Below are 22,647 nucleotides of genomic sequence, written 5' to 3' on the forward strand. Positions count from 1 at the left end.
CCTAAATAGGTGGTCCTTGCAAAGGGAAGCAAACAGATAGGAGGAAGGCCTGGCTATTGGAGTTACATAAGCCAGAAGAATTAGAAAAACAGCTTAGGGGTTTTCTCAAGAATAAAAAAGTCCTAAGAATTGATGTTCCGAACTGACATACTTTTGCTGGGTTCTCCTGCCATTATCAAACATGATTCGCTGACTTGTAGAGCCATAAGACAAAGCCTTATAACTTGCCCACTTAACACTGCCCACTGCCCACCAAGAAATGACCAGTTTCAGATGTAACAAGGCCATCGGAGGCCCAGGGTGTGGTCAAGAGCCTTTTCTCTCTCCTCAGTCCCAGAGAGAAGCGGTAAGGTGTGCTTTATTACAGATGTGACCCTGAAGGACAGTCTGACCTCCTATGGATGTTCAAGATGCAGCAACTTCTTTTGGGGGTGTCACACAGTGGTTTGACATGATTCCAAGTCCACTTGTTTATGACAAAAGTGAAGCTGTTCGTAAGAGTGACGTCGTTTTCAAGAATGAAGTTACCAGTTTGATATAGAAGTGTGACTGTGTGTCATGATGTCATCATCTGCGGCAGTGGCTGCTGATAAGCACTCAGCTGGAGGGGCCCGGGGTGCAGGGCTCGTCAATAAGAGCAGAAGAAGGAGCAACTACGGGCAGGGGACATTTAGATGACAAACGCCCGGAGTGTGTGACAATCCCAGAGTGTTCGATCTGGGCGAGATCTCTGCTGATTGAATAGCTCTTTGGGGATTTGGGGGCACAGCTCCTGCTGGGGCAAAGGCGACTCTTACTTGCAGAAGCCCAGAGAAGATCATCTTGGCTGCCAACACTAGCTGGTCGTTCCCTAGCAACGGACTCTAGCAACAAGGGACTTCTGTTTTCAGTGGCAGCTGGATGTCAGCTTGTGGCTGGTTAAGCCGCCTCTCCTTGTATAAAGGTACACATCAGCTAAACCTTGACTTTATTCCCTCCACCCACTCTTGCCTGAAACAATAGTGTAATTCATCTATCATTGGTTTTGAGTATGTTATTTCTTCATTGGCTTATCAAGAGACATTATCCTATAGGCACTGGCTTGTGAAATGATGATAATTCTCGCAGTGAGCATGTGTTAAATAAAACGTTGGCAAAGACAGTCTCAGTCACTGAGCATCATTTGCCCCAAAACAAAACATGGGGTCACTAGCGTAAGTCAGGAAAACTGTCAGTTCTGCAGGGTAGGAAACACTCAAACTTAGTTTTATTGCATCAACCTATTCTTATACTTAAACAATAACAGATGCACTTTTCCAAATGTAAGCATGCAGGATTAAGAGGGAGACTACATTTTCCTTGAATACGTAAGTAAAGAATAAATGAAGATACCTAGGTAAAGAAATAAAATGCATCAGAGCATCTTCCCAGCTCTAATTCTTGGGTCATGTTCTTTTTTCACAAATCTAAGGTGTTAGGCTATTTAATAAAAGTGCTATTTTTTGCTTTTTCTTTCTGCTTTGTTTGTTTGTTTTGGGGATGGAGGCAGTCAGGGCTCACTGTATCTTTGGTCAAACCATAAGAGTAATCCAAGTACCGAGTGAAGATGAGGTTATCCCATGGCAATCCTGACTTCCTGAGCCAGTCACACTATTATCTCAGGTATGACAGTGGGACAGCCGACCAGAGCGGAGTATCTGAGACATATGTGTCCAGTCACAGATCTGGTGAAACCCACTGAAACGTATCTGCCAAGTACCAGGTCATATTTTGGGTTCAAGTCCTAATTTGCATCTTATTCAGTATAATCAGTTAAATTCTAAAGGTCTAAATACTATAAAACAAAATTGATTAGGATAATCTCCTAGAACGGAACTGAGGAATACTTAATGCATCAGTCAGAGGGATTACAGAAAAGGAGGCTAAGCCACTTCATCGTCTAAAGCTTAAGTCCAGGAAAACCCTGAACAGAAGAGGCACAGCTAGAATCTCAACGGGCAAACCACCTCTCCTTCAACAAAAGACCAAGCTAACCTTGCTGAGTCTGGTTCTTCTATCCATACTTAAGGACGGACAGAGATTCCTGATTAAGTGCTGGTTTAGCAACTGTTATTTTCCCCCTTATAGGCCACTTGAAGTTACACGTTTACTTTAAGACAACTGACTCTTAGACTGGCTCAAAGGTGATACGTACATCCATCCATGGAGATGGGGGTACCCAGGACACGGGGATCCCTCATATCCTTAACTTGGGACTGGACATCTGGTTCCATGGAGCAGTTTACCAACTCAATAGGTGGATACAAATTAAAATGCATAGTTTTATATGTGTATACCTGGTGAGTTTTGAATTAGGACTTATTTTAATGATAGGAATACAAATCTTACATAATGTTCGCAATAGTTTAGTACAATTTTTTTTTTCATCCTGATGACTATAGTAAGATTGGTGCTCCAGGACTGTCAGCAAACTTCAAGAAGAGGCTGTATTCCAAGTTTTCCTCAATAAAGTTCCCAAGTTTCCGAGGCCTGTCTTTATTTAGAATTGTGAAAGGCAGCTTTGTGAAAAGCCAAGTAGGTATCATGAAACTGGTGAACTGGAACACAGTTTTAATTATGCCAGAGCGAGGTAGTTTATAGCTTCACAGCTTAGCACCCTAACAATGGGTTTGAAGTACTGACTAATTGTAATTTTGTCAGTAATAACCTTGAGACATGGATAAACAAAAGTGCGGAACAGTCTGCTTGGATCTCTGAAGGGCCGGGGGGGGGGTTAATCTAATTTAGATTAAACAATGAGGTCTATAAATTTAGTACTTTACGTGCATCTTAATTTAGAACTGCCAGAGAAAATATAGAAACTTTGCAAAAGGTTTTTAAAAAAACCCTTAATTTGAAGATAATCATCGGAATCAAGGGATTTCCAAGGTACAAAGGAATAGAAGCTTTCATTTAGTTAAGATGAATAAATGTGCAAAAGCCTTGTTGAGGTTAAAAATAGTTGTGCATATAAATCAAGTCATAGGACCTCTCTTGGACCTCGATAGCAATTATTGTCTCTGCAAGTTTCCTGCAATGTATCATGAGGTGCCTCGAGGCACTGCCTCCATTGTTAGTCTGAAATGCTTATTTAAATTTTTTGTGGTTATTTAACCAATTCATACTCATTTGATGAACACATATGAGTGTCTCAAAGTGGCAGGCACTGCCCTTGGCACGGGCATGCAGATCTTCACCTGAGTCTCCATCTACTGTTGGGGGTGAGGGTAATAACAATGTGCACATACAGAGAAAAGAGATGTTGTATAATGAATAATGTATCTGACCTTTGTCCCAAGGCCCCTGGAAAGAGCTTCTAGACCCTTGAGTTTCCTGAGTGACAGGAGTGTCTTTGTTATTCATGGTTGGGTCCTAGATTCTTTCAAGATGGAGAATGGCCCTGCCCAAGAGACCAACCTTGGGATTAGACAGTTGGGGCTATGAACCATGAGATATCTGCCCCATCTCCAGGGAGGAGAAGAAGGGAACCTGGAGACTGAATTCAATCACGTGGCCGATGATTTACTGAATTATACCTACATCATGAAACGCCAATAAAAAAGTCTGGATCCCCAAAGCTCACGTGCTGGCAGGGTGACGTGTCCTCACTGCATGAGGAGAAGACATGGGGACTCAGCATTTGAAACCACCTAGAACTCACCCTTCTCATCCAGCTAGTCCTGATTTGTACCTTTTATAATAAAATGTTAATCTTAAGTAGAGTGCTTTTCTGACTTCTGTGAGTCATTCATGTAAATTTTTGATTCCTGAGAAGGTAGTGGTGAACCCCCAAATCTGCAGTCCGTTGGTCAGAATAGCAGGTGGCCAAGGAACCCCCCTAAACTTGCAGCTGGGGTCTGAAGAAAAGGCAGTCTTATTAGGGACTGTGAAATCTATGCTGACTCCGGGCAGTTAGCGTCAGCACTGGCGTATGTCACGTCACTGCAGAGGTAATTTCCGATCGCTAAGTTCTGTGGAGAGTGGTGAGGTGGGGGTGACCATGTTAGCTGAGTGGGCAGGAAAGCTTCTTATAAGAATTAATGTTGAAGCTGAGACCAGCAGCCCAGGCGAGGCTTGAGGGGGACAAAGGTCCAGGCAGAGGAAACCACCAGGAAAAGTTCTCGAGGTGGCAACGAGCACAGCGCGTTGGAGACAGGAGACCGGGCGGGGCTGGAAAGGGGGGACCGGGGATGACAGGTGGGGGGGCGGGTCCCAGGGGGCCTTATAGCCTGGGGTGATGGGTTTGCATTTGAAGAGCGATGGGAAGCTGTCAGCTGCTTATAAGTCAAAAGTGCTATAATCCGATGTACAGCTTTGAAGAGTCACTCTGGATGGCAGGTGGAGAAACGATTATGATGGTGAACGTGACCTTCAGTTCAGAGGTTTACATCTCGACTGCCAACTCTTTGTGGGCTCCTTGAGGGCAAGAAGTGTCGTCTGTGCTTCCTTATGCTCACACAGTGCCTCAGATCAAGGCTGAGCATGTGTATAGGAGCTACCCTCCTGTGTACATCCAGGCGGAAATCTCTGCACGGAGAAAGACAGGAACATAGCAGAAGGGGAGGAGAATCCTTGCTCAGTATCAGCAGTAGGTGAGCTGGAAGGATACTGTGACTGAGTTTGAAAACCGGATAAAATCTGGATTAAAACAGCAAAATACCCTGCCATAATTCCACACATTTTTTCAAATCCTACACATTTTTCCAAATTAAAAAAAAAATTTAAATCTAGTTCAAGGGTTCAGCAAACTGGACTTCAGGCCAAATCCAACCTGTCTCCTGCTTCTCTGAGTAATATTTCTTTGTAACCATCCACGCCCATCTGTTTACACATTGCCTATGACAGCTCTCACTCTGCAGGGCTGCGTGGTTGTGACAGAGCTGGTGCGGTCCCTAACCCCAGAACACCTCCTGTCTTGTCTTTTATAGAAAAGGCTGGCTGACTCCCTACTTGGGTGAAAGGTGCCTTTGGTGCCGTCATCAGGAATGGCGAGCGCTGTGTACATTATTGGGCTCTTTGTGTGTTTTGTTAGTCCTCCAGGTTCTCCAAGGGCAGTTTCCAAAGATGGCGGCAAGCAAAGGGGGCGGTTTCCGTTTGCCATCAGCAAGGGAGGTGAGAAAGAAGGAAATGAGGGCTGTCTGCATGGATGGGCATCACCTTGGGAGCCCAGCAAATGCAGCTCCCAGCAAATCCAAGCAAATATTGTGGCCACGACCTCCAAATTAGGATGGAGGCTACTGGCTGGATGCCACACTGTCAGCTAGGAGACAAGGCAGGTCTTCGTCAAGAACAGGTACAGAGTGAAGGGTGAAGACAGTGGGATACAGGACAGGAGATGTCACTCTTTCCACAATGAATGAATGTAATAATGATGGTGGTAATAACACTTAGCAGTGGCCATGAGCAAGGGCTGCGGGGGACTGGACTTTAGAAGAATCACTTCCGCAATGCAGTTATGTTTATTCTCATTTGAAGCTGAGAGAAAGTTGTGGGCAGAAGTGGAGGCCCAGAGAAGTTAAGGAACTTGTCCAAAGGCACGTAGCTGGTGAGGGGGGCCTTGGGATGTGGAGTAGGTGTGTGTGGCCCCAAAGTCGATGCTCCTCAATGTGCTGCTCTCTCACTTGCTACTCAGAGTGCGGTCCAGTCTCTCACTCGCCACTCAGAGTGCGGTCCAGTGGCCACTAGCCGCAGCAGCAGCATCTCAAGTCCTGGCCCAGGCTTCCTGAATCAGAATCTGCCTTTTACCGAGATCCCCAGGTCATTTCTAAGCACATTAAAGTTTGTAAAGCACGACTACCCAAGGCCTCCAAACCCTTTTCAAACTCCCACTAAGAATTCAAGCTTCCATCCAAATTTCCACCCTGTTTAAAATTTTCACCCTTGATCCAGGGTGGTAGGTAGCCATGTCCCATTTCTCTCAGTAAAGGTCGTTAGGTTGAATTAAATTCCAGGAGCAGGTCCTGGACAGGTTAGAAGCTGTTTCACTTAGCATTTTTCTTGATTCCAAGCATGTTTCGTACCAGGAATTCTTAGAACCAATGCAACAAGCCTAACTTTCTTCTGCAAAAAGTTTAGAGAGATCGCTTGGAAAGTTCAGCAGAGGAACCTGACTGTGGAGGTTCAGGTTACAGAACAAAGTGTCCCCTGTACCTGGGACCCTGTGACAAGCTCAGGGGAAGGATGGACACTCAGGGAGGGGACAAAAAAGAAGCAAGACGCACCCAGCCGGATGGATTTCCTCTGCGGGATGTGATGATTCCTTCAAACACCAGCAGTGATTGAACGCGTAGGAAGGAGAGTCACCCACATGCACACAAATACCACATCCACTGTAAAACAGAAATCCCTCTCCCTCCCCCCTCCGCAAACTGTAACTAAGCTTACTTCCCATTTCTACAGTGAGTTTGCAGCTAAAGTTGAGTGGGCAAATAATATTAAAGGGCTGACTCTTCCCCGGGGAGCGGTCTACTTCTAACGGTTTAAAGTCACTCTGGAGTCTGGAAGAGCAAAGGGAAGGCTTCCAGCTTTCTGCCTCTGCTCCCTTTGTAATTGGAGCTGCCCTCAGATACGCCCCGAGGGCTCAGTCCTTTAATGGGAGTCAGCCTAGGGTCTGATCCTGCCAATTTCACTTTTTCTGCCGGTTCTTAGAGCTCCTCCTGCTTCTCAGTCAGTAGTAGCCCCTGGCAACAGCGGCAGAGGCTGGGGCATTAAGAAAGAAATAGAAGTTAATGGTTTCTAAACATAACTCTCGGTTTCTTTCCCCCTCTGTCGGCTGTTACCAGCCAAAATCCTGCCTAGAACTACAAGTAAAAACAAACAAACAAAAAACAAAACAGCAGAAGTCACTAGCTTTCTGTCATTGACCCTTCATCCCTATGGTTGTGAGTTTTCTATCGGGGTTTCCAGATGGTTGACCTCACAGGGGGGTAAGATTAAGCCCTCAGCACCACATTACTGCACTGCTCAGCTGCTGATGGGCAGGACGCAGGGTCAGAGTTCGAGGTCAAAGCTCCCTCTTTGGATCTCAGCAGTCACCTTGGCCACAGGGAACTGCTAAAGATGAAGGCTCGTGTCAAACTCTCTCTCCACGTGCTCTGCCATAAACCAGCTGGAAGACCCTGGGTCAGTCACCTACTGTCCCTAGACCCAAGTTCCCTGGGCTGTAAAATGAGAGGTCAGCCCTGTTTCATCTCTAAGACTCTTCCACCGTTAGAATGTTGTGATTCTCTGCTCTTGCTTTTAGCTGCACTTGAGGCAAGCACATCCAGCTACATTTCATGGGAAGAAGCAGAGAAAGGGAAAGAATGTGGAGTGTCTCCTGAGGAAATGATTACTGAGAATGATCTGATTTTACCCATTCTGAAATTTGCTCTGGAACCACACAGATCTTCTGGTCCTAGCTCTGAAACTTATCAGCAAACCCCCTAATGAGTCTGATTCTGTTTTCTCCTGGGTACAAAATACTAAGTTACCCCCTCATACAGGATGTTGGGAGAATCACCAGAGAAAAGGAATATAAAGGGCTTGGTTTACAACCTGCATGCAAGGTCCTTTCCCTCCCCTGTCTCTTCCAAGCCTGAAGGAGCAAAGAAAAGGGGGAGAAATATACTGTCTTCCCTGGAGCCCAGGGAGTGGCTTCCTCCCCATAATTAAAGCCTATTCCTGAGCCCAGATGAGCCACGGCCTCTCTCCCCTGGTCCAGTCCTCTTTGGCTGCACCGAGCGTGTCTCCCACAGATGCTGGAAGGGAGACGGTGTGGCCTGTGCGTGCTCCTGGGTACATCCTACGGGGAATGATGCTCAGTCTATCCTTGGAGAAACAACATGTGGATGGAATCATTGCCTTGTCTCCTGGTAAGGGACTGGCTGGTTATGGCCCTGGCTTGTAAAAGTCTTACAGTAAAGACAAGAGTGGCTCTTATCTGTCTCAGGCACATACGATTACACTTCCAAATAACAAATGCCCGCTACCATTTGGATAAGACTCCATCATCATCTTTATTTCTTTCACCCTTGGCTTTGTCTCTGCCCTCTGAGTGTTCCTGAAACGGCTGTGCTGTCTGTCTTACCTTTTCTTCTGGGCCTCTCGGAGTCACCTCTGCAGCTCTAGGAAATCGAATTTACATCTTAAACATCCTGCATGACTCAAGTGCCCTGCCTGTGCTGACAGCCAGAGCAGGTTCCTGGCATGGACTCAAAGGTCCTTGAATAACACATTTTCCTGAATTCTTTCTACCCATGTGTATTGAAAACACTTGCTTCTGTAGCAAACTTGCTCCTAATTAATTGTTTACAGTCCCTGTGTCCCTAGAGGAGATATGGAAAATCTTTCCCCCATATTGTTGAGAAAAAAACAATTATCCAGCAAATACTTTATTTCTACAATCAATTATATTCACTATATATAGTACAAAAAAGATTTCCACCTCCGAAATCCAAAATGCTTTATTTTTGAACTAGTTCCATAAAACTTTAAACAAATCTAAAACAATTTCCACTCTTTCAGGGGTTCTGATCCTCTAAATAGCTCTTTTGTTTCTTCCTAGGTGAATACACGTGGTTAAAAGGGGAATTTGTAACTTTACTGCACTTTTTATCTTAGCTAACCATCCATCACCAGTCACTTTTTCAGTTTCATTTAGATTTGAGGTTTCCATTTGAACGTGTTTGGAAAAAAAGCTCCAAAATCATCAGGGCATAAGCATTTTACAGCACTCTATGGAAAATGCAGCAGACCTGGAACTCACTGATTTTCTTAGCATTTTGATTATATGGGTCTATGACTTCAGATGAATCAAAGTAAAAATGAAACTCAGCAGGCATGATGAAATCAACTGAAACCACGGAAACGGTTGGTCAGAGCCCACAAAAATTGTTTCATTCTCTACGACTAGGGGGTAGAACCAGACCTAATTCAAGAGACAGCTTCTGAGGGCTGCCATCACTCAACTCCTCAAATAGAGAAAGACATTTCTCAACAGTGGATTTCTTTTTTTAAACTGCAGCTTTGCACAGACTTCAGTAAATGACACAAAGTTAATCTCTATAAGGAACAGGATACACACACGGTGCCACTTTTTTAATTATAAAAATTGGAATTCAATCCCTCCAACATTCATGCTCTATTGGTAAGTGGATGCAAGAGGGTGGGGAGAGTGGTGGAATAAGACCCAGATGGCATATTTTTAAAATAATTTAATTTCCGCTGTTGACTTGGGCATGAGAATGGAGCCGGGAAACAAGCCTGACCTTGTGCAGAGAACGCTGTTTATATTCTCTGCCCTGTCTTGCTTCTGGGAGCCTCCCAGAGGCTGCAAGGGGGCACAAAAATTTGTTGCATAAGTGACATTTTAAAAGAAATATTTTGTTCATTTGTAAAACAGAAAGGCTAATATTTACCCTACCCACCTCCCGGGGGCTGTATCCAAGGAAACCATACATGTGTACAATCTGAAAAATGCTATGATGTGAACACTGTATCATTACTGTGTCCATGTTTGAACATTCTTAAAGGGAAGGTGGGCATCAAAACTGCTAACTGCTACCTGGCAATTCAGGTATGAGTTGTCTGTAAAACCAAACCAAACCAAACACGCAAAAACAAAACAGAACAAAAACCCCCGAAACAAACAAAGAAAACCCCCAAAGATTTCTCTCTCTGTCTCTCTCCTCTCTTTCGACACAAAAGTATTCTAGTATTCTATAGTATTCTTTATAATTGCAATTAAAGGTTCACTGTGCTTTTGTTTTCATAAAATATCATGAAATATGTATCATGTAATATGGATTAAGAGTTGATGAACTTGCAACACCGTAAGAATAGAGACCACGCAGTGTCAATGGACAAGATAGCTCTTTGTCTATCAACTGGTCCTAAAAAAGTCTCTAAGGACAAAAGCCTCAGGAAAGCAATGCAACTGAACACTGAGCACCTTACTTTTCCTAGTTCCTCTTTTTAAATATGAAGTCTGCCTGAAATATACTATCACTCCTTTCTTGAGCATCAGTGGCAGTAACTTTACATCACAAAATCCATTGAATTATACATTTTGTGTTTTCCTATTTTTTTATGTGCATTTCTCAAAACATGCTTTGAACTTTTTTTTTTTTTTTTTAATTCACCAGAGTACCCAGTAAAGCACTAGACCACAGACACGTAACAAATTCTTCCTGAGGACTGATTTACTGACTAAGAGAAAATAAGCTAACAGTATAGCTATCAATTGTTAATGCCCTCCCATGTAAACTATTTAATGTAGCTGGAATCTTTCATTTAAGGGTGGTAACAGAAGTCTGCAGCAGTCAGCTTTTACAATGATATTGAGCTAATCTATTACTTAATGGGAACCCTTTCTCTAATTCAAATCAGAATTAGGATTGATAAATGAGAAATATTTTACCTTTATATATTAATGAATTATTATGACACAATGAAACTGATTTTCATTAGCCAACACGAGAGAACCTGCCTATTTTGAGAGTGACAATATAGTCCATTTCTCAAAATAGGTATCTAAAAACACATATTATTACTTTATGTCAATTTTTTTCTTAAGCATTTGAAACTAAGTTTTGTATTGCACAGTTCTATTAAGCTTGACTAGACAAATGAAGCATTTTTGTTAGTAAATACATGATGAAGCTCTTTTGACCAGTCTCCTTTTAAAGAAAGCATTTTCACCTTCTCTATGTACGAAGAGAAAAAGTACAAACTCCACCTCACTTTTGTATCAGGAGCGCTGCATTGTTTAGCTGCCGACAGCCCGGATGTACTAACCAGTTAAGCAGTTAAGCCGTTAAACATGCATCGTTACATTCCTTAGGGCACCCCTTGGAGTGGGTGCAATCATTTATGACGTTGAGTAGGTCTAATTCTCCCTCGATTTATGGAAGTGGGAATAAAATTCCATCTCACAGAATGCTTAGCTAAGAGGAATCCAGATCCGGGCACTAACAGCCTGATGGTCTCCCCGGGAGGAGTTGGGACGCAGGTGGAATTCTCATCACTACAGCTGAGAAAATGGACGGCTTTGCCTGAGCTCTCCTGCCAAGCGGGTTGTTCAGAGAATGGCATCTAGGTCTCCCGACGCCTAGCACCCAATCACAAAAGCACAGAACTCCCAGAAGAGCTGCCTGAATTGCGTGCAGACAAGAAGAGGGGAATGACACCCAGGGCGCTCACTGCAGAATCCCCGTAGCAGCCTGTCACCACTTCCCTCCCACTGCACATAAAGCACCCTGAAGGGTATCAGACAACATACAGTCCCAGTGGTACCCGGAACTCGGTGGGGTCATCTTCTAACTCTCTGACTTCCCACAGCCCCACATTCCTCTCTGTGGTGCCAAATCCCGAAAGCAAGATGTAGCCACAGCAGCAACCTTTGGCTTACAAGGGACCATCAAGCTCTGATGATGATGACATTTGATAGCAGTAATGACAAACTTTATATGGCCATAATCCAAGTTTACAATGATACATGAAGCCATAAGGCTACTATTTGTATCACCATAAACTCAGTTTGCGGTGATAGAAACAGTCATGCTAATGGCATTAACAGCAGCGCTCAGTGGAATCACAGCTGCTGAACGCTGCTTTTACGCTATTAGCGTTGCTACTTACATCACCATAAACTTAGGGAGTCACACTCATTACATACGAATATACAAGGAAGACGGATATCCACATTTCATGCCCAATGCTGGAGACCTGATGGCTGTCACCCTCCTTAATAAAGGTCTACCTAGCTCTCCATTTGGCTCTGTTTATACCAAAGAGCAAGTCTGGTTTTGGTCATCTTCTGATTTGCTGGGAAACACTATTTAAAATTGAAAAGAAGGTGTAAGCCACAGCTGTGGGCGCACTTACTGTCTCCTTGGCAGCGCAGGGGACCCACACTCAGTTTGGCTTCTGAGCCTTGCCGGTCAGTATCTCCAACCACCACCTGGCTTACTGGCAGGTGATCTTTGTAGGATAAGAAGCCAGCGTCCTTCCTCCTGCATCACAGGGAAAGACAGAAAAGCATGAGGAGGCTGAGTTAGAAATACGTCTTTTCTGATCATTGTTTATTTAAGTTGTCTAACAATTGACCACATTCCAATAAACGTTCAGAAATCTATCTACTAGGTAGAACCAGAGTTCAAGAGCTGTTCCGTCTCTTCCACTGGGTGGTCTCACAGGGCGTGGCTCAGAAGCAACTGTGACCTCTCTGCCTTCTGGACAACAGAAGTGACACCCTGACTTCCAGACAGTCACAACAATACGCAGCACACTATTTTAGGTTGAGAGCAGACTATGGTGTTGTTGGAAGCACATTTGTCGAACGCTGAGCTCGCCTGCAGAGTCTGCTGCTGTCACGGAATCAAAAGTTCAACAAAGTCAACCTGATCTTTTACCTAAAATAAGAAACAAAGCCCTATTTAAAAAAAAAAAAAGAAAACAAAAAACAAAACCCTTGTCTCCTTAATGGCTTGGAAGCAGTTGCTTCTGAGGCTTTCTTTCCTGCTGTGCATCAGCTAAATAGGAGACACTTTCTGTTCCTTCACCTCTTCTTGTTTATTTTAACAACTGAAAGAGTGCACGTGAAAGTTCCAGCACAAAGCAGGCGCCGCAAAGTGTCTCTCTCCATCTATAAGGAGTGGAGTTAAGATTCAAGCAGGATTTGGTTTTTCTCCTAGATTTGTTCTTCTGTTTACTCTATACTTACCTGGCTTCAGGTCTCCAATCAACCCTGTTCCCACCCTAAACAGAGGAGGAGGACGAGGCTGGTTGGAAAGTACTGATTCCGGGATGGAGCACAGAAGCGCAGGAGGTGTTGCTGGGGATGGAGCCACGGTGGCCTGCGGGGCAGCACAGATTTCCCCTTAACAGGAAATCACTGCCTCCGTCACCCTCTTTTTGTGCTGCTGTGGCTGAGGGAGCCCCTCATTTGGGGCTAGATGTGTGGGAAGCACAAATCATGTAAAGTCACTCCCAAAATATACCTTTTTGAATGATTTTTTGCACTGATCAGCCTGAATGTAAATGACAGTTTTGAAATTGTACATACAAATGATCACAGGAAAAAAACCTGATTTTGGATGATAGAAGATTGAAAGAGAAAGCGCGTTCAATAACCAGGTTAAAGATTTGCCATTTGCATCTCTTGCAGGGAGTTGAGAAGAACGAACTTGGAAGCCTGTCTAAAAAGGCTGTTAGGAGCAGTTACTTACTCCTCTGACCTTCTAGAACGTCAGTGAACATAACTCCTTTATGTGTCAGGACCCACAGAAACCCAGGAAGGAGTCACAGAATTTAGCCAGAAGACCTCAAACAAGTGTATTTTATACTGCCTTAGTTATTTCAATGCTCTCAAGTTTCCAAAATAAAGTTAAAAAAATTTTTAACAAATGAGATCATGCAGAAAAACACTGTGATTCTTATTGACATAGCTACTGCTGACTTGGCCTCAAATTTTTTGCAAACCCAACTTTTTATACTAGAATGTGTAGCAATTAAAATCATGTTAGAGAGAGAACAAATATTTAGTGTTTCTTAAAGGGACAGTAAATGAAGTCACCCTTAGCAACATACTGTGGCTTGGTAACCTACTAGAATGATGTGCACTCCTCTGAAGCTTCAGGCTCAGCCTCTCTGCAAGTTCATTATCACTTGGACTTAACATGACTCTAAATCAGGGCTCTACTAGCCAAGTCCTGAGAACCATTCATCTTGCTCCTTGTTCTCTTATAAACCATAAGCTACATTTTTTTTTTTACATTTTAAATGATTAAAAAAAATCAGAAGCAGAATAATATTTTGTGTCATGTGAAAATTACATGAAATTCAACATCAGTGGCCACAAAGTTGTATTGAAATAAAGTCTTTTTTTGGTCATTCCAATATTTTTTATTTATACATGTATATTTTTTAATTGAAGTGTAGTCAGTTTACAACGTTGTGTTAATTTCTGGTGTGCTGTGCAGTGATGAATTTGTACACATATATGTTCTTCTTCATTATAGGCTACTTCAAGGTATTGAATGTGGTTCCCTGAGCTGTACAGTAGGACCCTGTCATTTACCTATTATATAGCAGTGTGTAACTGCAAATCTCAAACTCCCAACTTATCCCCTCCCTTCTGGTAATCATAAGTTTGTCTTCTATGTCTATGAGGCTGTTTCTGTTTTGTAAATAAGTCCATTTGTGTCATTTTTTTAAAGATTCCACTTATAAGTGATGTCATATGGTATTTTTCTTTCTTTTTTGGCTTACTTCCAAATAAAGTCACTTCTTAATTTTTTTTTTTTTAACATATTGTCTCAGGTACTTCGATGCTATGCTGGTAGAACTGAGTAGTTGTGATAGAGAGCACAAGGTCCTCAAAGCCTAAAATATTTATTATCTGGCCCTTTACAGACACAGCTTGCCAGCTCTTGCTCCAAATCATCAGTATCCATTTTTTTGTTTGGTAATTTATTGAGCAAATATCCCACTGATGACTGTGGTGGCCTATAGTGCAGCTTATCCTCTCAGTCGAGTGCAGAGTCAGGGAAGGGGCATGAGAATATCTCTGGGGTGGGAAAAACCACTTAAATGGACATTTATTTACTCTAACAGTGAGAAAGAACTTAACTTTATTAATAATTAACTTTCTGATTGACTCTGCACCGCATGGTAGGCAGTCACGTGTCAGGATGCCCAGCATCCTTGCCCCATACTTGGTATTGTCGGTTCACTGATGATGAGTGAAAAAGTAACTACTTTATAACAAATCTTGTGCTAATATAAGAGCATTCTGAAGACAAGTGTTTGGAAGTATTCCAATTACTAGGTAATCTTATTGCCAAAACTGATATGTGCGTTACCTTATAAGAATTTACACATCTTATACACTTTCACAACTTAGAAACACAAATTTTTAAATCTTTGTTAATCTTATCAATGTAGAGTTCCAGTGGGTTTTAGACTTATTTTATAATACTGAAATGGGTCATTATTCAGATATTTTGCAAACAAAACTGATTCAGAGATGATAGAAATTTACTACACTTTATTGAAACCTTTGCATTATTGGTCAACGAAACTGAAAAATTAACATCATGATTCACTAGGTGCACTAAGCAATATACTTTTAACTAGTTAGTTGTATGTACATTTAGGTAGCATTTTTCAACTATGATAGCCAATAAAGTCAAGTATCAAGATGAACAAAACAGAAAGGCAGATCTTCAAATCAGTAATCCAAGATTGTATAAAATCATATGTATTTGGTCACACCATGGCTACAAAAGCAGTTAAAGAAAAATTAATTTCTATTAATAATTTAGAGAAAACATTCATTATTTCAACTATATCATTTTCCAAAACTTTGTTTTCCATTGAACATAAAATACTGGTTCACTAGAACCTATATCTTAGTTTTATACTTATTTGTAAATATGTGTTCAAAAATTTTTAAATGATAGTGTGAGGATCAAACAATATGAAGAACACTGCTCGAATTCACAGAAAACCGTACTACTGCTAAGGCATCTACCACGGAGTACCTATGTACATTAGTCTGTTTCTTGTACATAACATCTAATCTGTAGTCAATTCTTCCTGAAAGGCGTCATTATCCCCATTTTACTGATGAGAATCAGAGAATTTATCCTGACCGAGTCACAAGCTAGTAACTATGGAGTCTGGATTCAAATCCAGATTATCCGGAATTTTCCACTATCTGGGATCTTCCATAAAAAAGAGGTCGGGGGAAACAAAATTGAAAAAACTCAAAAACTACCATGCCAATGCAAATCCTTTTTCTTTTAATTCTCATTTACAGATGAGGTGAAAACGAACCTTTTTACGTACATATAGCTATCTTGAAACGTTCAGGTTATTTGTAACAAGTTCAAAGATGTCTGCAACGTTTCACTCACAGACATCCCCTACTTCATGTCCATACAAAGTAAGAGATCTAGAACCATCCCAACCCCAAATTAACCACTGCTTTTAACGGTATATAGAAGGTCAAAAAAGGCTGCAGTTTAACTAATGCGGTGGTTCCCCCTTGTCCTTGGGGGATAAACTCCAAGATCCCAGTGGCTGGATGCCTTAAGTCCTGGATAGTACTGAACGCTGTGTTACTATGCTTTTTCCTATACATACTGTATATACCTATGATGAAGTTTAACTTATAAACTAGGCACAGTAAGGGATTAACAACTAATGATAAAACAATTATAGCCATATACTGTTGTAAAAGATAGAAATCCGCCCTCTCTCGCACACACACAGTATCTTATCATACAGATTTAATGCTTTTTGCATCTTCATTAGGCACTGTGGCGTAACTTTAGCAATTTGAAGCGTGACAGCAAAACTAGCATGAATTTCTTTCTCCTTTGCAATTTCACTGCTAGATGATCCATTCTTACTGTAAATCTTAGCAACCTCAGCATATGATTAAGTCAAGAACTTTCACCTTTCCACTTAAAGGAAGCACTTTACGGCTTGGCTTCTCTTTGGAATAACCAAGTTGCTTGCCAGCATCGCTCCTCTTATGCTTTGGGGTCATTATTAAGTAAAATAAGGGATACTTGAACATAAGCACTGGGATACCAGGACAGTTAATCTGGTCACCCAGATGGCTTCTAAGTGATCGATGGGCAGAGTACGCTGGACAGAGGGTGGCTTCACATTCTAGGTGGACGGAACAGGATGGCAGGAGATTCCATCCTGCTACTCAAAACGGTGTGCTATTTAAAATGAATAAATTGTTCACTTCTGAAATTTTCCATTTAACATTTTCAGATCATGGTTGACAGAGGTTAACTGAAACCACAGAAAGCCAAACCTAGGATAAGGGGGTGGCTACTGTAGTGACAACCCTCAGATATCCATTAATCAAACCCAAAAAATGGGGAAAAAACATCATTATCCACTGAGGAAAAAGAGATAAAGTTATCTTCTCAGTCACTTTTGATCAGGGATATAGATAGGACTCCAGAGATTTTTAAGGTTACAAACAACTGTGTGTGAAACTCACAAGATAGTTGGCGCTGCTGGAAACAAACTGGTTGTGGAAACAAAGTCCTGGGTGGCAATAAAGTCATCTGACGAGCACAAAGTTTCTGCTGTGATCCTACAGCTCAGTCCACTTTCAAAAAATGACGGGTGGGTGAATAGAAAATAAGCTGAGCCCTGGAGAGGCATGCTTCAAAACTCCTGTGAGACTTCTATCTCAGCACCTGTGTGAAAATTAGTTAGCAAGCAGAACAAGCCTTCACTGAAAGTTATGATCTTTAACAATCGAGGTCAATCTAATTTAGGGGGATATTCAGTAACTATTTATCATGTTAGCATAATCTAATTACATCTGTTGCTGAGTTTATACATTAGAAAAATCCTATCATCCATTTCAAATAGACTCTGAAGTCAGACCCTTGCATATGCTCTCTCTCTCTCTCAGTGTTGTTACTACAGTGAAACTTGATTCTAGAGTTTGCTTCTCAAACCTGGCCTTCCTGTTCCGTTGTTCCAATACCATCTTCCTGAGGAATTTTGTCTTACTCTGCTGCTCTTCCCTTGCCTTCTTTTCTTATCCTGCTGAGAAAGTAAACAAGCCTCTAGGCAGACTGGTCTTGTCCTTAGCTCAGTAAAAAGAGAAAAAAACAAAAAAACCCTAAAGGAAAATAAACACTCCAAGCTTCTGCAGTTGTGAGTCTGCTTTTCTACCAGATGTCTTGAAAGTTACCACACTATGAATTGCTCTATAATTCTAGCAGAGGAGAATTTCTTCTCCTTTGTGAATTTAGAAGTATTTGGTTTCTAGAAACAAATAAACAAACAGAATTACAGTCAGTGAACATTCACGTATTTCCATCACAGCATCACCTAAGGTAGAACGTTCTGGAAGACTCCAAGAAGTCCAAGTTTTAGCTACAGAGGATGTCTCACGAAGAGATACAGAAATGGGGAATCAGCGCATGAGAAGACGCTTAACACTGTTAGTCACTAGAGAAATGCAGTTAGAGTCGACTGAGCTGCACGTTACTCCTCCCATAGCAGCTGTGATGTAAAAGACAGAGACCGACAAGTGTTGACGGGGATGTGGAGAAACTGGAAACACCACACATCGCCGACGGGGTTGTAAAGTGGTGCAGTCACTTTTGAAAACAGTTTGGTAGTTTCATAAAAGTTAAACACAGATTTATCACATGACCTAATGATGCCATTCCTGGATATCCACTCAAGAGAAATGAAAGCACCTGTCTACACAAAGGCTTTTAGGTAGATGATTAATAGCAGCTTTATTCATAACAGTCCCAAAGTGGAAACAACCCAAATGTCCACCAACTAGTGAATGAATAAACAAAATGCGGTATATCCATGCAAGAAGCATTGTTCAGCAATAAAAGAAATAAAATATGGATTCATACTGCAAAATGAATAAACCTCAAAAATATTATGTGTGACGTGAAGAAGCCAGACACAGAAGACCATATATGCTATAATTCCATTTACATGAAATGTCCAGGGAAGGCAAATATATAAAGATAGAAAGTAGATTAGTGGGTTCTGGGGGCTGGGGGTGGGAACGAGGATCAATGGCAACCAGGAATGTTATAAGGGTAATGGCAATATCCTGAATCTGGATTGTGGTGATCTGTTGTACAACTCAGTGAATTTACTAAATCCTTGAATTGTATACTTAAAATGGGTCAATCTTAAGTTACGCTTTAATAAAATCATTGAAAAAAAAACTGTAGATGGTTGCAAATACTACTTGGCAGCGGGGAAAGACACTTCCTCTGTGTACATCCCATTAGAAGTGCTAGTACTCAGAATGGTAAAATGGTGTATTTCTTGGCTGTGGCATTTTCCACTTTGTTATTAAGAACCTGGGGCTATAAAATTTTTACTAACCCTTTTTTAAGGGGCTTTACTCTCCTTTTAAAGTTTATATCAGTATTTAAATATTCCACTGACCTTGCTTCCTATGTAGGATCTCAGAACACTCTTCCCAGGACACTCCATTCAGTCTGCTCTCCTTACCCTTGACCTCGATAAACATTCTTTAACATAAGTCAAGGTTTTAACACGGCGCTGAGCATTCCACCAACTTCACACAGTCTCATTCTAATTCCTCATTCAGAATTTGCACTCTTTACCCCAAACCTTGATACTTGTCACCTTCTCAAATTATCTTTAAAATAGGAACTGCATCTCATTCATCAGAAACCAAAATATCCATGGTTTTCCAGGACATGCTTAAAAGTAAAATTCTGTTCAACTGTCACCATTTGCAATTGTAATATCCTGGCAATGCCAATACTTCATAGCATCAAAACTTCATCTCAGGGACTGTTAATAAACATTTTGAAATCTTCTGTCTAGCTTCTGGTTCAAACAGTAAGTTTTCACATTACCTATAAGTCTTTATAGCTTTCCTTTCGATCTTTTCTGTCTCCTAATAGCCATCTCCAGACATCATGCTACTTTGGAAAAAGAGAACTGCACTTTTTCCATAGAAAGTACTCAGAAAAAGTAGGTCAGATGGGTATGGCCAAGATGGCAGAGGAGGAAGACCCTGAACTCACCTCCTCCCACGGGCACAACAAAATTACAACTATTTACAAGAGCAACTATGAGAACAACCTGAAGACTAGCAGAAAAGACTTTCCACAACTAAAGACATAAAGAAGGAATGATGGGATGGGTGGAAGAAGCGGAAACAGGGTATAGCGAAGACCCACACTCCCGGGTAGACAACCCACACGTGGGAGAAAACCACAGCTGCAGAGGTTCTCCCCAAGAAGTGAGGGGTCCAAACTCCACATTGGGCTCCCCAGCCTGGGGGACCTACACTGGGATGACAAGCTCCCAGAACATCTGGCTTCAAAGGTCAGTGGGACCTGTGTACAAGAGAGCCAGTGTGCTGTAGGAATCGGGAGACTCTGCTATTAAAGGTTGCATGCAAAATCTCACACCCTCTGAATCTCAGACAAGAGGCAGTATTTTGAAAGAAGCCTGAGTCAGACCCACTTGCTGATTTTGGAGAGCCTTTTGGAGAGGCAAGAGGCAACCGGGTCACCCCCTGAGAATACAGATGCTGGGAGCAGCCAGTTTGGGGCTTGTTCCACCATGAGCACGTTAGTGTTGCCAAGAGCCATCTGGAGTCTCCCTTCCAGCCTACCAGTGGGTCGGCACTGGCCCTGGAAGCCCCTGGACCACACAGCCAGCTGCCCTGGGACTCAGCGCCAACTACCAGCAGACCAATGAGCACCGCACAAGGCAGGGCCTGGCAGCCAACCGGCAGCCAGTTTTTCTGACAAAAACAAAAACACTAACTGAAAAAGATATAACTATTCCTATGTTCAATGCAGCATTACTTATAATAGCTAACATACGGAAGCAACGCATGTGTCCATGAATAGATGACTAGATAAAGAAGATATGAAATATATATATATATATATATATACATAATCGACATATACAATATATTTATGTAAAATGGACTATTATTCAGTCATAAAAAAGAATGAAATCTTGCCATTTGTGAAATACGTTTGGACACCAGGAGTGTACTATGCTAAGTGAAATAAGTCAGACAGAGGAAGACAAACATTGTGTGATCTCACTTATATGTGGAATCTAAAAAACAAAACTCTCAAAGAAACATAATAAAACAAAAACCGAGGCACAGATACATTAAACAAACTGGTGGTTGCCAGAGGGGATGGGTTGGGGGGAATGAGTGAAATAGGCGAGGGAGATAAAAGGCACAAACTTCCAAGTAGAAAATAAACGAGTCATGGGATGTAATGGACAGAATAGGGAATATGCTAAATAATATTTAATAACTTTGTATGGTGACACACGGCAATTAGACTTACTGTGGCCCTCATTTTGTAATGTATAAAAATATTGACTCTCTACATTGTACACCTGAATCTAATATAATATTCTAAAACAACTATACTTTAATAAAAAGGTAACTGTGTGAGCTAATAGATGTGTTAATTAGCTTGATGGATGCGTGTACATACATCAAAGTCATCGAGTTGTATACCTTACATACATACAATAAAAAAGTACATCAAAGGCAAAAGTCTACAAGAATTTTCCTGAATTTCTCCTGCATAGTTACTATTCTACTAATACCTTCCACTAAAGATGTCAGATTCAATAGCATTCTTTTTATTACAGGATCTTTGTACTATTCTTACTCTTTCTATCTCAAATCAAAAACATGAATAACTTTCGACATAACATTGTAAAATGACTATAAATCAATAAGAAATGTTAAAAACAAAAAGAAAAAACATGAATAACTTAGAGTTGTACAGAGTTTTAAAATACAGTGCTTTTCCCATGGACGATCTCATTTGACCCCTACAATTTGGCACGTGCAAGGAAATAGGGATACATAATTGAAGCTGACACATTTTGTTTCCCAAATTACTATTCAAAGACACATTCATTACACGAAGTGAGGCAGACTCTACTGAGGAACGAAATACATCTTCAGGGTATAATAACCAAATACTGTCTAATGGTTTACCAGTTCAAGTCAAAGATAGTTTTCGTTGAAACATTGTTTTGAAGTAAGTGAGAATTTTTATTCTTTGTCTTTCTTTTTTTTTCTTCCTGATCTCCATCTTTCTACATCTTCTGCGCCTGGAGATGCACTCCACTGCCTTTCCTTTAACGGGAAATGAATGCTCTTGTTCTTTCTCTGTCCTCACTCCTATTAAAGTCGCTTTCAGAGAATAATGTGACAAACTTTTTTTTGCCATCTATGTTTAGTAGAAGCAATGCCTTAATGAGACAAGACTCGGAAATCAGATTCTATGAATGGTGGGGGTTGGACTGGGGAGAGGGAGGACTATTCCTGGCATCACCGGAACAACGTCTAAGGGTCACCAGAAGCAGACATAAACAACAGAGCTGTCTGATACACAATAACGTAGAACTTTTAAAGTACTTCGAATGGCGTCCTCAGTCACTCTTGACTATTGAGTTTTCCTCAATGGTTGTAAGGTAGCGTTTTCTACAAAGCAATTAGAGTAATTAAGAAAACAACCATCACAATTAGATCTTTAGAATTCCTGTCGCTGTCCCCTATGAAATGAAGGTAATTACAGCTGCAATTACTGCTTTTCAATGGGAATAGCTTAGGCCTGTTGCAAATGCATGACAATTATCTGTTCAGTTTAGGATCTCTCAGAGAGCCCTGGTAACCATTTCAGGATTTTACGCAAATTGTTCTTCTTTGATTTTCCTTCTGGAATGCAAGTTCCCTGAGGCCAGATGTATTGTCTCCTGCAACTTTATAGACCAAATACTAGCAGGCACCTAAAAGTAGCTCATTCCATATGTTTCATGACTGAATAAATACATGAATAAACATGGAAGTCAACTAGGCACAATCCAAAAATAGTAATCAGCATGTGCTTACTGTCAATGGCAAGAAATGAGAAGGAAACCTTTCTTATAATTGGAGTTCTTTGAATGCTCTTGAACCACTTTCATTATTCCTTTTCTGCAATTGAGGTTTTATTTTTTTCTTTAGAAAGTAGTTTCAACTAGAAGTTTCATATATAATTAATATAGTGGAAAGAATTAGATCTTAAAGTCAAGAGTTCTAATGCAATTCTGCCT

The 22,647-nt window shown here is 41.4% G+C and overlaps 1 protein-coding gene across 1 annotated transcript in view; it reads right to left on the reverse strand.

The window, feature by feature from the left end:
- Nucleotides 1-22,647, reverse strand: part of CNTNAP2 (contactin associated protein 2) — a 1,833,533-nt gene that overhangs the window by 331,671 nt on the left and 1,479,215 nt on the right. The window contains exon 15 of the mRNA XM_074366860.1: nt 11,884-12,011. Within this exon, the coding sequence (XP_074222961.1) occupies nt 11,884-12,011 (128 nt within the window). The remainder of the gene's footprint in view (nt 1-11,883; nt 12,012-22,647) is intronic.

This window comes from Camelus bactrianus, chromosome 7 (assembly GCF_048773025.1).
Source record: "Camelus bactrianus isolate YW-2024 breed Bactrian camel chromosome 7, ASM4877302v1, whole genome shotgun sequence".
Classification (NCBI taxonomy): domain Eukaryota; kingdom Metazoa; phylum Chordata; class Mammalia; order Artiodactyla; family Camelidae; genus Camelus; species Camelus bactrianus.